General features: G+C 42.3%; 1 protein-coding gene across 1 annotated transcript in view; it reads left to right on the forward strand.

Annotated features, from left to right (window-relative positions):
* Nucleotides 1–12,853, forward strand: part of vps37d (VPS37D subunit of ESCRT-I) — a 28,320-nt gene extending 15,467 nt beyond the window's left edge. Inside the window, exons 3-4 of the mRNA XM_030069542.1 lie at nucleotides 2,318–2,400; nucleotides 7,771–12,853. Of these exons, the coding sequence (XP_029925402.1) occupies nucleotides 2,318–2,400; nucleotides 7,771–8,319 (632 nt within the window). The 3' untranslated portion in view covers nucleotides 8,320–12,853. The remainder of the gene's footprint in view (nucleotides 1–2,317; nucleotides 2,401–7,770) is intronic.
* Nucleotides 12,854–14,387: the final 1,534 nt, after the last annotated feature.

A 14,387-nucleotide genomic window follows, 5' to 3' on the forward strand; every position in this document is an offset into this window, starting at 1 on the left:
TGGTGCTGATCTTCCTCTCATTGTTACTGAGTGCTGGATACTGGCTGGATGCTCCACATGCTAACTGTTAGCCTCCTGCCATTGAAGTGGACTTAATCCACTCAAAGGAGACACTCTACGGGTGTCATTTTACGTGTTTTACTTGTCTGTGCTAAATGTTTCACGTACCTTTCAGCCACCACTGTAGCTGAGGATCAGCACCTGAGGTCAGTACCGTGGTTTTTAATGCCATTTTGGCCTGCAAAAAGTCTGCCACTCATCTCAAACTCAGCTTTGTTTATTTAACAGTAGAGGTGCTGTCTTCCTCTCATCGTTACTGAGTGCTGGATACTGTCTGGATGCTCCACATGCTAACTTTAAGGCCGTCATGTTCAAGAATGTCAGCTGCCGCTTCAGTAGGTGGGTTTCCATCCACCAGTTTTGATTCGCATTTTCAATTTGCTCATCAAAAACCCAAATGGAAACACTGAAAATTTGAAAAAATCTCCAAATATTGCAAAAAAAAAGGTTTTTACACTTGAGGGAGGTGGAAAAGTTGATGTATCGATAAAAGGAAAATGTGAATAAGTTGCTGTGGAAACAGGTTTAGCGAATAAACGGTGACGTTCATAATCACGTGACTCGACAACAACAGCCGATATGTTTGGACCGAAGAAGAGACTTTAACTTTTCTTGAATTAATTAAAGAAAACAATATCAGTGCTATACTGGATAGCAAACAACAAAGTTTTGATTTTTGACTGACGCGCGTGTAATACATCATCACGTTGTGCCCTCTCCTTCTGCAGTGGTATGATGTCACCCAGCTGGAGAATTAGCGCCACCTATTGCTTACTTTGATGAACCAACTCCAAATATTCGCATAACAGAAGTGGATTTTCTGAAAATTTGGTCAAAATTTGCGATATATTTGGATGGAAACCCGACTAACGGCAGGTCAGGAGGCTAACAGTTAGCATGTGGGGCATCCAGCCAGTATCCAGCCCTCAGTAACAATGAGAGGAAGATCAGCACCACTACTGTCCTACAGAACAGCAGATATGGGGCAAGTGAAATAATATCACATTTTTCAAAATACATTAACTGCCCCTTTAAAAAAGAGCATCTTGACTGGAAATGCCAAGCCCGTGCCTGCGACACACGCTGTCCATTTATCTCCATTTGTCCAGAGGGAGGGGGGTGTGGGTGGGTGTAGGCTTTCCCCCACAGGAGAAGAATTATTAGTGTCATCGCCGTGACCTTTATTTGCCCCTCACTCTTGACTGAGCTCAGTCTGGCTTGCAGGCGTGGGGGAGCGTGTCAGCCACAGCTCCACTTTGACATGACAAGACTCACTTTTCATTCAGCCGTCTCACACCCGTAAATAATGACAGCCATGTTCCCCCCGGAAGGTAAAAACATGCCGCGTGTCTCTTTGCACGTGAGCGTTGTCGTTACACTTGTGCATATTTGATCTTATAGTTTTTTATGATCACAATGGAGAGCAAACCTCATGAAAAATTCACACCAGAAAGCATTCAGGGTCACTGGTGGCCCACTTCCAATAATTTATCACAGTGGCCAAGTCATGCAAGTCTTAAGTCACTGCTCTGTTTGTCCCTCAAGGTTGATGTAAGTAGGTTTTAAAAAAAGTTTTGGTGGCAGATTACATTTGAGGCAGCGACTCAGCCATACCGTAGGGTTTTGTAAATCGATGCCCATGTGTATCTGTATTTCTAATGCCCCCTGCATTTTCCCTTGTGTTGATGTGGACATCAATAATTCAAGTATGTGTGTATATGCTTGCACATGCACATTCATCTGTAATGTGCTGAGGTTTCCCCTTTCAAGTTAATGTGAAATACAGATTTAGGAAGAAAGGGTGACGTGTCCTTAATAGACTAAATACATTTATCCTGAACCGTCTTTTAATTGCATATAGATTTATTTATCACTAACCAGCTGGTATAAAGGTGTGCAATGCATAAAAAAAGTAAAACTCGTTTTGAGAAACAAACTAAGTTGGACGGAAGGCTCCATGAGTCACGCCGAAACGGATTTCCATCAGAACAATGGATATGACCGACCTCAGATGACAAGCGTGCTGTGTAAAGATAATATTTACGTTTTCCTTTTTCCTTTCATCTAGTCCGGAAAACGTCCACCCCATCATGGCCATCCCCTCATCGGCACAGACTCTGAAGATTCTTTGTGATTTGGGGAAAAAAAAAAAAAATCCTGCTGTGGTTTCTTGGCTGCTGAATTTCCCTTCCAAGTGAAGTCATAGCTCATCCCCCTTCCCTGCCAGCGAGTCAGTACTGTGTCTTTGTCGTTGCAGACGCTCATGTCCAGAAGCACAGCCTGCAGACAGCGCAGAACCTCCTGCAGGAAGAGGTGGCACGTGCAGAGGAGCGTTCGGAGGTAAGAACAAAAAGCAGCTCAGCCGGAGCCCTTCCCACTCCCTCTTCCTGTAAATCCATCACGTTCTTTGGCCTCTTTGTCAGTATTGTTGTGGAGGACCCGCAAAGCCCACCCCCCTTTTGTGCTGTTTGACCTTTGAAATTAAGAATATACTGTAAGTGGCCCGCCATTCTCTTTGCTTTCCCACGCATGATCTCATACAAAGTTTGCATACATGTCGGGTTGTAGCCAACAAAAAGCAACATATTTTGATGAGGTTATAAGTGCAACTTGTAGGCGAGCCCCGTGTCCCAAAAGCACACAGCATATGAACACTAAACAGTCCCTACTGTATACTTAGCTCCACTGAATACTGTTTTGGTGGTTAGTATGACACAAATTCAACATACTGCACCGCTTTTGAATAGTGAGAAATGATGCAACATGTCCGGCCGACTGCAGTGTCAGGAGAGTGAACGCAAACTTAAGTATTGACAAATTTTACATCATGCGGACACAGAACGTGGATCTCCATGAGAAATCTTTCATGACCATTTTACAGCAGAACCAAACAAACTGTTTCTCATTCTGCTGACTACCAGGTCTTTTTTTTTTTTTTTTTTTTTGCAAATTGTGACTGCTGAAAGCTTAGAATTTGAATTTTTCCATGTGATTTCTCTTGGGAATGGAGCAAATACACAACATTTGTTCAGGAAGTAAGCAGTAAAAAGTCTCCTGCATTATCCACGAGCTCCCTGATGAGAGACAACGAAAGTCCTTTCTCAGTGAAAGATTTCCAGCAATCTTGGGTCTCTGATAGTAAATTGGGATATAGTTTTTGGCTTGTTAAGGTTCACACTGCCCAGTCATTAGTGCACCAGGGCTTGTAAACAAAACCAACATGGACTCCCAAGTAGCTTTTTGGTAACCTCCCATTCTGTCAGGATATAGATTTTGACAAGCGGGAAGAGTCAAAATAAATTAGATTCCTGTCCTGGAAGTTCAGCTAAGCGTAATAGACTTGTCTGTGCTCGCTGCCATAATTTACCCACTCTCAGTTAAGAGCACATAAAGAAATAGCTGAATATTAGTATCAGTCCAGTTTGTGGTTTGCCCTCAGTTCATGTTGTTCTGCCAAGCTCTCTGAGCGTAAGGAACTGCTGGCAACGAGATGACCAAATCCATCTCCTTAGACCTATAAAACTTTGCGTTTTGGGGCTGATTCCTGTACTTGGTTCGCTTACATTCGCACTCCTAATGAACCACACTGACGTTCTGGAAGAAGGCGGAGAACCGCACTGCACCTCTCTGCCGTTGTTCCGTCTCACCCAAGTTCAGATGGCGTTCTCACAAGTCAAACTCGAGGAGTGAACGCTCTGAACTGCTCCCATCATGCCTGGTGTGCACACGCCCTTTGTGTTTTTGAAGTGAAGTGACAGTAAAGAGCACAGTACGCCAGCTGTGGGCATCGTCTGCCAATGAAAACATGCCAGCAAGGTCCACAAGAACCGCCTACATCAGAAGATGAGGTCTTGTCACACAAGATTTTAGCCTAAACAAAATAAATTATGTGATCCCTGGGTTGCATTTTTGTAATCTACTGAATGATAGACAAAGTGTCAAAGGACGAGACATTTATGATGTGCAGAACATCATTACCAGGGGTGGGAATTGGCTGGGATATCTCAGTATCATTTGATTCATGATATTTGGGTGCCGATTCAATATGTATTGCAGTTCTGTAGGGATTCAGTTCTGTTCTGAGTCAATATTATGATTTATTGCGATTTTTGATTGCTTTTTTTTTTTTTAACAGTGTAAAGACTTGTGCATGGTCATATGAAAAAAATCATAAAGCAATATACATATCATCAAAAAATCAAAAATTGGAATTCATAACTGAATTGTTTCTTCCCACCATCCCAAATCATCACTTTATCATCAGCGTCCTGACCTCTTAACTTATTTCCTAATGCAGATTAAATGCACAAGCTTCCTTACTGGCACTTGCATGGAGGCCTCCACTGTAGAAGACTCCCAAAGTAAACCCACATGGATTTTCTAATGTCCACATGTCATTTTTTGCGCATATATGTCGCTTTGACATTTAAATGGGTCTATAAAAATATTACCTTCATAGATTACTCAAAGTAACATGTTTCATTGCAGATTTTACAAATTACTCCAAAATATTGCATTCTGTTGTATTCAGTGTCTAAATTTCGTTCTTTTCTTCTTTTTTTTTTTTAATCTAAATGTTGTGATTCTGTCTGTGATTTCTACAAAATAGGGACTTTTGGTCCGGGTGATGAAAAGCACGGTGGACTGATGTCGCACACCAAAGCACAATAGACCCTTTTCACAGCAGCCATTTGACATAAAATAGCAGGTAAACCCAGGTGTTGCATCAATTCAAATTCTGTTTCAGTTCGGTCTGACAGAGCCCGGGTCCTGGTGTTGTGCATTTTGGCTCGCTGCAAAGGCTCTGCTTCACTGAAATGGAACAGAGCCTTAATCAAAGCCATTAATAACACCTGTGTTTCCCTGTGATTTCACCTCAAAATGGCTGCTGTGGAAAAAGGTCTTCTTCTCATTGTGCAGTTTGGCCGTGGAGAAAATATTGCTTTGGCTTTTTAAGCTCCGGAAAAGACACGACTCTGTACGGTTAGAGCGCAGCCCGCTGTATTTCTCACTCGTTTTCACCCTGGCTTAGGAATGGATTAATGCTCCAAAACCACCGTTACATCCTGATGGTAGGCAGGATGTGAACAGAAGTCGTGGCTGGCCCCTGAACCTCTGCCTGCTCATCCTGCCATACCACCCACACAATTCATTAATTACTGTGTGCAACATCATGCACATATGGTGATTTTTCACAGGCTTTTTTTGTGATGCATTAGCAAATGGTCCTTGTAAATCTTCAGTTCAGTTTTTCGGCACGTTTCTTGGGTCCAGATGGAGGAAATGAGTGAGGCTCGTTCCCACAGATGAAACCCCCCCCACCTCTTCTCCGAGGCTGGGATTGATCCAAGAAACGGATACCACTTCCCTCACCTCACATAGCTCCAATCGATGCCTCCATGAGTCAGAGTCATTACAGTTGCTATTCACACCGATTGATTAGGCAACACCCGTCATAACAGAGCGGCTGCCCTGTGTGAAGGCTAAGAAAACACTTGCAACTCATTTGTTTTCAATGTGTAATCATTTACTTGCTCAAGTGTGCAAATGACCACAACACAGCAGCAGGGGGTCCAGTGTTGCTGGTCAGTCCCAGTCGATCCACCTTTATCTTGACGGCTCCTGAGATTTCAAGCTGTCAAAACAGAGCAAATCATACAGGCCTACACACCTTTTCATGCAGGTCCAGGCAAGACAAAGTTCCCAGTAACTTAAAAATTACAGAATATCAGTGCAACACCTTGCGGCATTTGAAAAGCTTTTTTAATTGATGATTTGGTCCAGTGACCTCCTTCAGAACAGCTGTCAACATGATTGGGTTTTGTTTCTGCAAGCAGGCTAACCGAACTTGAATGGAGCAGAATGATCTTTCCCATTTAAATCAAACATACCAGGATGGCCAGAGCGGCAGCCATTTTTTATGTGTGTTGTTGCCATGGCACCGGGCTAGCTTTTATACAAACCAACTCCAGGCAAGCTGTAACTCGCTGAGGCGAGGACCAAAGCAGCGGAAAGACGTCCAGCCTTTCAGCCGCTGTCTGCGAGCCATTTAAAGTTAACAGACACTAAAGTTCAGCTTATCTGTCACTATTTGTAGTTTTTTTTAATATATGGATATATATGTAGCATATATACAGTGATATGGATAAATATGTAGTATATATATATTGATATGGATAAAGATGTAATAGATATATAAACTATAATCGGTATGGAAGGGGTGGGAATTTTTAAAAAGTGCATACTTCTTCCCACTCCTGTTTCGAGCTTGTGTTTATTATGATTTGATGATGCTTGTATTATTATTTTTGTTTTGTTTTGTTTTACGTATGCATGCATGTATGTATGTACATACACTTTTTGTTTTATTATTTCTTTCTTTCTTTCTTTTTTCTTTTAGACATGTTCGAAATAAAATTCATTCATTCATTTGAGGAGTTTTAGTAAGAAAAAGGTGTGTTTGATGACGCTGACTGGCGACGTTTGCCAGTTTGCAGATTGGAGAAGCACAATCTTGCTAATTGTTCCAACACTTGAACTTTCTTGGCTATATGCGATGATATGTCAGGTGGTTGTGGTGGAGTGAGTTGTTAATGCAGGTGGGTGCACCACTCATACATCCTCTAAGTTTTCTACACTTCTGCAGTAGGTGAAATGAAATGAAGCTGTCGCCAAAACAACTTAAGAGCATGTAAAATTGTGATGTTCTCACTGTGACCAGAAGTCTGTCAAAGACATTTCAGCCTAGCTGCTCTGTTTTCTTGGTAAGTGTTTTCCTGGTAGCTGGCAGTGAGTGGAAGTCTGCTGCAGCCACATGGCACTTCCTGCCAACGCTCTCTCCAAAAACATATTTTTCTGTTGCCTCTTGTCAAACAAGCTACGTTACTGGGAAGATTCCCTGACAGGTATCAACATAAAAAGAGGCTACCTGAGAAAGGAGACAAAGCCTTAAATACATTTCAGTGCTGTGCAGTAGTAAGAAGAACTGATCAAACTGCTCTGCTGTTTGTCTCACCGCTTATGGAAAATAGACCACACAACCCACAAGGGAGTTATGATAGTCATACGAGTCATTAGCTTCCATATTATGCATGATTTGCCTCGTGTGTACATGTGCAGAACTGAAGCTGGCACACCGAGCGCGCTGATTTGGTTTTCTTTATGTTTTCCATTGCAGCCCATCGGGGCTGAGGTTGTCAGCTACTCTTCAGCTGGAAAAGGTGAAGCATAAAACATTTATTGTTGCACTTCAGAGACAATTTATGCTACTTAGACATGCAAAACAGTGAAGATATCTTAAGCATTTTGAGTAGGTTAGCCTGCTCTGTGTGCTCAAAAGTGTTTTTCTGAATTGCCGGTTCTTAAGAAGTTGTTTTGCTAGATGAGGTTCAACCTACAGCCTCACTCGACAGGGTCAAAAAACACTTTCACATCCAGGGGCCAGAGTTAGAGACAAGATCACATGCCTTTCAAGCTTTGCCAAGTTCAACTGTAATAGCATACAGGCTTTTGCGAGGCATGTAAAATGTACTCACAATGAGAAGTTGTGGCTAACGAACCGTGCCAAAGTTCATGGGTAAACATTCCCACGCCTTGTTAAATCCCAACATGCTTACGAGAGTTTGTCTGAGTGATTCCCCGGGCTTGGACTTCCTGTTTTATGTTGTCCTGTCTTCTGATACCTGTTTATTTGTCTGCTGTGCCTCACAGGAGCTGCTGGAGAAGTTCATGGAAGGGAATATAACCTTGGATGAGTTCTTGGACTCCTTCCAAAGTTCTCGAAAGGCCTATCATATCCGCCGGGCTCAGGTCGAGAAGATTCAAGAGATTGCCCAAGCTAAATGGCAGCCAGGCAAAATGAAAAAAGCAGAGGAGCAGGAGAACAAGGTCCAAGAGGTGAAGAAAGACTCAGAGCAGCCCCAGGAGCCTCAACAGCGGCCCAACGGCTTCGTGGCCCAGGGCCCTCTCCGAGTCTTCCAGCTGCGCTACGGCCTCACTCCGGCCATCCTGCTGCCACATTACCCCGTCTCGCCCCCCGCCTCGGCCCCAGGCCATCAAAGTAGCACACCTCTACCTGAATCCCCGTTAGGACAAACCCACATCCTCAGCCCCAGCACCCCGCTCCCTGGACACGGCCAGCCGGTCGGCCTCAGGGTCATCGGACAGTTATCGGGCGGCTGGCCGGCTAACGGGCGGCCGGTGCGGGTGCAGCAGCTTTACAGGCCGAACCCTCAACAGCCCGAGCCGCCGTACCGATAACTCGGCTGGGGGACAAAGACAAAGAGCCGGCCAAGAGGTCTTCCAAGATGTGGAACCAAACAGTGGCTGTCAGACTCATGCAAGCAAAGACAGACCCAGAGGCAGCACTGCAGACTTCTACTTGTGTTCTTCATCCATGACACACAAACGCAAACATGAGATACAAGGGAAATCCATCAAACACGGGAGCGGAACAGAGATAGCGAGGCAGCAGATGAGAGAGAAAGGGAGGATCAGGTCATGGAAGGTTTGATTGTCGGTTTTGTTCTCTTTTTTTTTTTCATCGTAATAATATTACACTGTCAGAACGACAGGGTTATGAAGCACATCCGTGATGCATAAGGACCTCATTGTCCATTCGTACAACTTCGGACTGATAGCGGCTTTATTAAATGGCAAGTGTCATCAAAATGAGTGATGACATTAATAAAGCCCAAATCATGGAGTTTACTCCAAACTCAAATTGTTTTTTTTTTTTCCCTCATTCATCAAACAAGGCACTGACATTCATGCTTGGAAGTATTCCTAAGATAATGAATGCCAATGTTAGAAAATTGCACAGCAAAAGTTGAACAAAACTATTATTTATAACAGATGGTATTTATTAAAAATCTGATCCGCACACTATAGGCTGACATTATTTACAAGGTCAGATATGTTCATCTCTGCTATATTTTCTGTCTTCCAAAGAGAATATCAGTTTTGTTTTTTGTTTTTTTCTTTTCACAGCAGGTTTCTCACCCAAAGTAGATTACCATCACAGTCGAACACCCAAAACATTCTGCCTTTCGCTATTTCACGAACAGTGTTGGAGCTCACATCAGCGAGTGATTTATTTATTCATGTAAATCCTATTTTAAATGCCTGACTTCAAAGGTTCTTGTTTACCCTGGTAAATGAAGAGCCGCTTTTCCTTTTAAGGCAGCCAGTGTTTTTATTTCTCCCACCAAACTGAAGTGAAGCAGAGTGAAGGAATTTAATCTCTGTGAGAATGCCAACATTTTGCAAGCCCCGCTGTTGTGATTCAATATTATAAGGTGGCTTCTGTCTCATTTCTCTTTTCTTTGTCGCGTATTACCCAACCCTCACTTTTAAAGGGAAAGGTTTGGATTAGGGCTGGGCGATAAATTGATTAAATCGCTTAACTTATATTTATCATTTAGATCAATGCAAAAACAGGCTCAATCATAAAATGGAGATGTTTGTATAAGGTATAACGTTATAACAGCCACTGAGCGCTCTGTCAAATGAGCCCCAATTCACTCATCTACACAGAACGTGCATGCCCAAAAAAAAAAAAAAAAAAAAAATTATGTGCGGATTTCCAGTCCTATGTTCATGCCCGCAAAGATTCCCATCAGTTAGTAGTAATTGTTAGTGGAAAAACAAGAAAAAAATTAGATTAAAATCGTGAAAATCGAGATTTTATTTTTTGGGCCGTATCGCTCAGCCCTAGTTTAGATTGTCGATAATAGTTCTGCTCTTGAATTTGCTATCGTGACATACATTTTGCTCATAAATAACTTATATAAATGCATGTTTACCACAGTTGGGCAAAAGTACAACATGGAAATGCCTTTTGCAGGCCTGGAGTTTAGCCAAACACGCCATTTTGTGTCCACTCAGGGTCATAGGGGGAAAAAAAAAGCAGTGTCAATGAATGAGCCCTGTAGCACAGACAGAGCCGGGGCGTAGGTGAACCTTGTGGATCTCATGTTCTCCACTTGCAAGTGCATGCCAGAGCGACTGTAAGCATAACCATGGTCACACAGCATCATTTCTCCCCCCCCTCCCCTTTTGCCTCAGCTGTTTCATCGCTGCCGTGTGGTCTTTTCACAGAGTGTAGGTTTGATTTTGGCCTGCAAGCCTACATTTATTGCTTGAGTCATTTGATTGGTGTGGAAATGAGGTTTTAATTCATTTTGACAGTGCTTGCCTGTTGTCACACGCAAGCTGAGGCCAAAAAGCAAACATCGACCATGACCAAATTTAGTGGGCATTTATTTCGGGTCAGATGATTAACTTGATTAATGTAAGATCGGACAGTAATGTGCTTGGAATAGAATATTCTCAAAATGTGAAGTGCTTGTTTCTGCGACGGTGGTTTTGTTCGTCCAGTCTAATATATTGTGTATCTCTTTTTCTATCAAGGACTTATCCCAGCAGCCTTCTTGGGGGAAGGGAGGGGGAGGGCGGTGGTAGTAAAATAGAGAAATAATGTTGTTGTGTAATTTAAATACAGCGTGGCGACTCAGCCAAACACAAAGCCTCTGTACTTGAACGGATCGCAGTATTTCAGATGATGGAGCTGTGGCTTTAGGCATTTGTATGAGATGATTATGAGCGATGTCAAAATCTATCCCGCGCCGCTGTGAGTGAAGATGAGCTAATAATATCCGAGTCAAAGTCATTTCCATCCCCCTGCCTGTGCTCGTCGTGTACGTAGAAGCGCATCGGCTCGTGTCTCCAGCAGCTAATATACGTGTTAACTGGAAGCATGGCACAAACAACACCCCTCAGAGTAAAATCAGGCTTTCTCAGTGCAAAAAATGTCAGCGTGTAAGACTTTTAAGGCTCTGACCTGATTACATTGGGAAGGAAAAAATGGCCAAGCTAACCACTAAAAACAGCATGCAGTGAATCACTATGAACGCCTTGGCATTTGAATGTATTGTCTTTTGGGCAAACGTTAATTTAGTTGTTTTTTTTTGTTTGTTTTTCGGGTCATTCGGGGCTTCTTGTTTTTTTCCATCTTTGGTGGTGTTCAAAGGTCTTAACCCATTTAAAATTATGCTTAGGGGAAACTACAGGGGCCTCCTAGTGTACATAAAACTTTGTGTAGATTCACCACTAAAACTGCTGTAAAGTACTACATTTACCAAACAATTCACATTTTCTTGTCAGATAACAAAGGCTGTAAATGTGCATGTGAAATGCCACGTCAGCCGCTGCTATTCATTCAATATCTCATTCATATTGTTATAATTATTCCTTATTATTGATGGCAAAATGTAAATTTAACTCAGTCATGGAGGAGCTAAGAGAGGCTCCTCCTGTTTCACGCTTACCAGAAAAATAAAATGTTAAATTGTGCAAGAGCGATAATAGCAGCAATACAGACATTAATTAAAGTGTGCACCTCTAGAAGGAGGTGAAAACCATCAGCACTGTGACCTTAAAATACACTTAAAGTCACTGAAGTCTGTTGCAGTCTTCCAAAAAGCTCCAGTGCGGGATTTGGCTTTTTTTTTTTTTTTTTTTTTGCACATGGGCATAATGTGCCGGAACAGCACCGAGTTCAGTTTTTCCACTGTGTTTCGGGCCAAAATAATTATGCTAAATGATCTACAAACTTTTATATTTTCCATTCCTTGAAAAAAAAAAAAAAAAAAAAAAAAAAAAAAAAAAAAAAAAGCTTCAAGGAATAAGTGATTTCACAAAAAAAAAAGGGACAGAGTGAAGCTTTGAAATCATGGCACCTTGTCAAGTCCATTAAAGATGTAAATGACAGTCTGACTTTTATGAGCTAACCTGAGAGGAATTTGAATCGACCCTCAGCGTCCTCACCGACTGACTGTCGCTTCACATTTCACTGTGGGAATCAAGCGGGAGATTGATTAAACACGACCCGGCTTTGATGCAGCCGTATCAGACACACCGTGATTGCTAAAACTTTGTCGATGCGAGTCACAGCCGAGGTGAGCTGCGGCGGCGTTGTTGTCCCCGGCAACGTTTCCAGGCATTGTACCTCTTCCTCTCACCATGTGTCATTACGTAATGGCGATGCGTCGTCTCCAGCCGTTATTAGCCTGCATACCACATGGCTGGCTCCGGTCCATGAGTACACATGGTGTGTAGGTGTGAGTGTGTGAGGACAAAGGAGTATCACTTAGCAACACAGGAACTGCAGCGTGAGCACAGTCTCAATATGATCCTCACACACACACACACACACACACACACACACACACACACAGTGACAGACCTTGATTTTAATCAGTTTGCTGTTATGATTTTAGTAAAAGAGCTACAAGCTGGTGCTGAGGGAGAGGCATTAAAGGGATAGTTCACCCATTTTGAAAAATGTGATATGTCACTTCCCCTCCAGCTGTTCTGTAGGACAGTCGTGGTGCTGATCTTCCTCTCATTGTTACTGAGAGCTGGATACTGGCTGGATGCTCCAAATGCTAACTGTTAGCCTCCTGCCATTGAGATAGACTTCCCCCCGGCTAACGTTTTTAAATATAACCGCTTTAATCCACTCAAAGAAAGGTTTAACATCAATTTATAAGTGTCTCTTTCCAAAATTAAAATGCATATGTAACTAACAAGTGCACACAGATGGTAGTTGTGCTCAAAATACTGTTAAATAATTAATTTTTCCCTTTTTATCAACATCCAGAAAGCTCTGGTAACTTCTGCACTTACTTTATGACTCTGCGCCAGGGAAGTAGACGCCTTGAGTTTGCTATCATTTGTTTTCATCATTGAACACATGTACACATGTAATAACCAAAAAAAAAAAAAAAAAAAAGATGAAAAAATAATGTTGTGGCTAGCTTCTTTTCCTCATACTTTTGGGTGAGAAGAAGGTTCAAGCCACCAAAAATAGTTCTACTGTGTACTTTGAAATTTTTTCAAACACCATTTCAGGCTACAAATTCTGTTACACATCTTTCTTTACCATTTTAAATGGATTAAGGTGGTTATTTTTATGAATGTTAGCCGGGGGGAAGTCTACTCTAATGGCAGGAGGCTAACAGTTAGCATTTGGAGCATCCAGTCAGTATCCAGCCCTCAGTAACGATGAGAGGAAGACGGCACCACTACTGTGCTACAGAACAGCTAGGAGGAGGGAGTGAAATTATATATGTACATAAAATATTACTTTCAAAATGAGTGTGCTATCCCTTTAAGAGACAGACAAACTGTTTCCACATAACCAGTAAGCCTATCTACTTTTTTTTTTTTTTTTTTTTTTTTTTTTTTTTTTTTTTTTTGTAGTGGGGACAAACTACTCAATTAAACTTGAAAACTGATTTTTTTTTATTTATTATTATCATTATTATTATTATTATTATTATTATTATTTAAAAAAAAAAAAAAAGAGGCTGCCTTTTAGTTTTGCAGAGGAAATGCATTTTTGATGGTGTAAAGGGTAAACACGCCCAGCTCAGTGGCAGCAGGTGTGTGAGTGGAAGGTCACCGGTTCGTATCTATGGACAAGCTGGAAAAGTAAATCACCGCTTTCTCCTTTGCCATTAAATGTCATTGAGCTGACCTCGAGCGCGGCGGCCCCGTCTGTCCTCCGGGCGGGCCAACAGCCGAGCTGAGCGGCGGGCCCTCGTAGGTCATGTCACCCTGAGCCATTCTTGTTAGACTCAAATACGAACATTAAAAATGTTGAATTTGCCCTTTGCACAGCTGCAAAGGAACATATTTCAGTTTTGTTTCATGTTTAGTTAAATTGTAAGTCACACCAGCAGCCGCCTTGCATTCTAGTCAACAGAGACGCTTTGTCTGAACATTTAATCCACCGAAACACAAAGAGCATGAATTTGGGGGATTTTATGTGGTGCGTTTGAGACGGAAGTGGATTTTAAGTTCGTGCACAACTATGCACAGGACGTCACTGACAGTCCTCAAGCAGCCGCTGAAGAATCTGCTCAGCGGAGACACAATTTCCAGAACAATAGAAGGTAAAAAAAAATAATAAAAAAAAAGGGCTGTGCAACACTGTACACATAATTTTCTTCGCAAATACTCCACTTTGTCATGGAGGAGGGGACCAATTTTACCGAGAGGCCCGGGAAATGAAAACATCTAAATGTCAAGTGTCTAACCTCAATCTGCACTTTTGACGTGCTTCTTGTGAGCCGGGGTGAGTCAGGCAGCTGCTGCAGTCGCTTTTAAGGAAACCAGCGTCTTTGGGCAGATTGTCCCTCTGGTCAGCTTTACCATGAAATGATTAGGCGCCTAAATCATCCACATGACCCCAGTCCATCATTAGCTCCTGTGATCCACGCTAACACTGGCACACAACACACACAGGCCGATTTGTGTAGGAA

The sequence above is a fragment of the Myripristis murdjan genome, chromosome 14 (genome assembly GCF_902150065.1).
Source record: "Myripristis murdjan chromosome 14, fMyrMur1.1, whole genome shotgun sequence".
Classification (NCBI taxonomy): domain Eukaryota; kingdom Metazoa; phylum Chordata; class Actinopteri; order Holocentriformes; family Holocentridae; genus Myripristis; species Myripristis murdjan.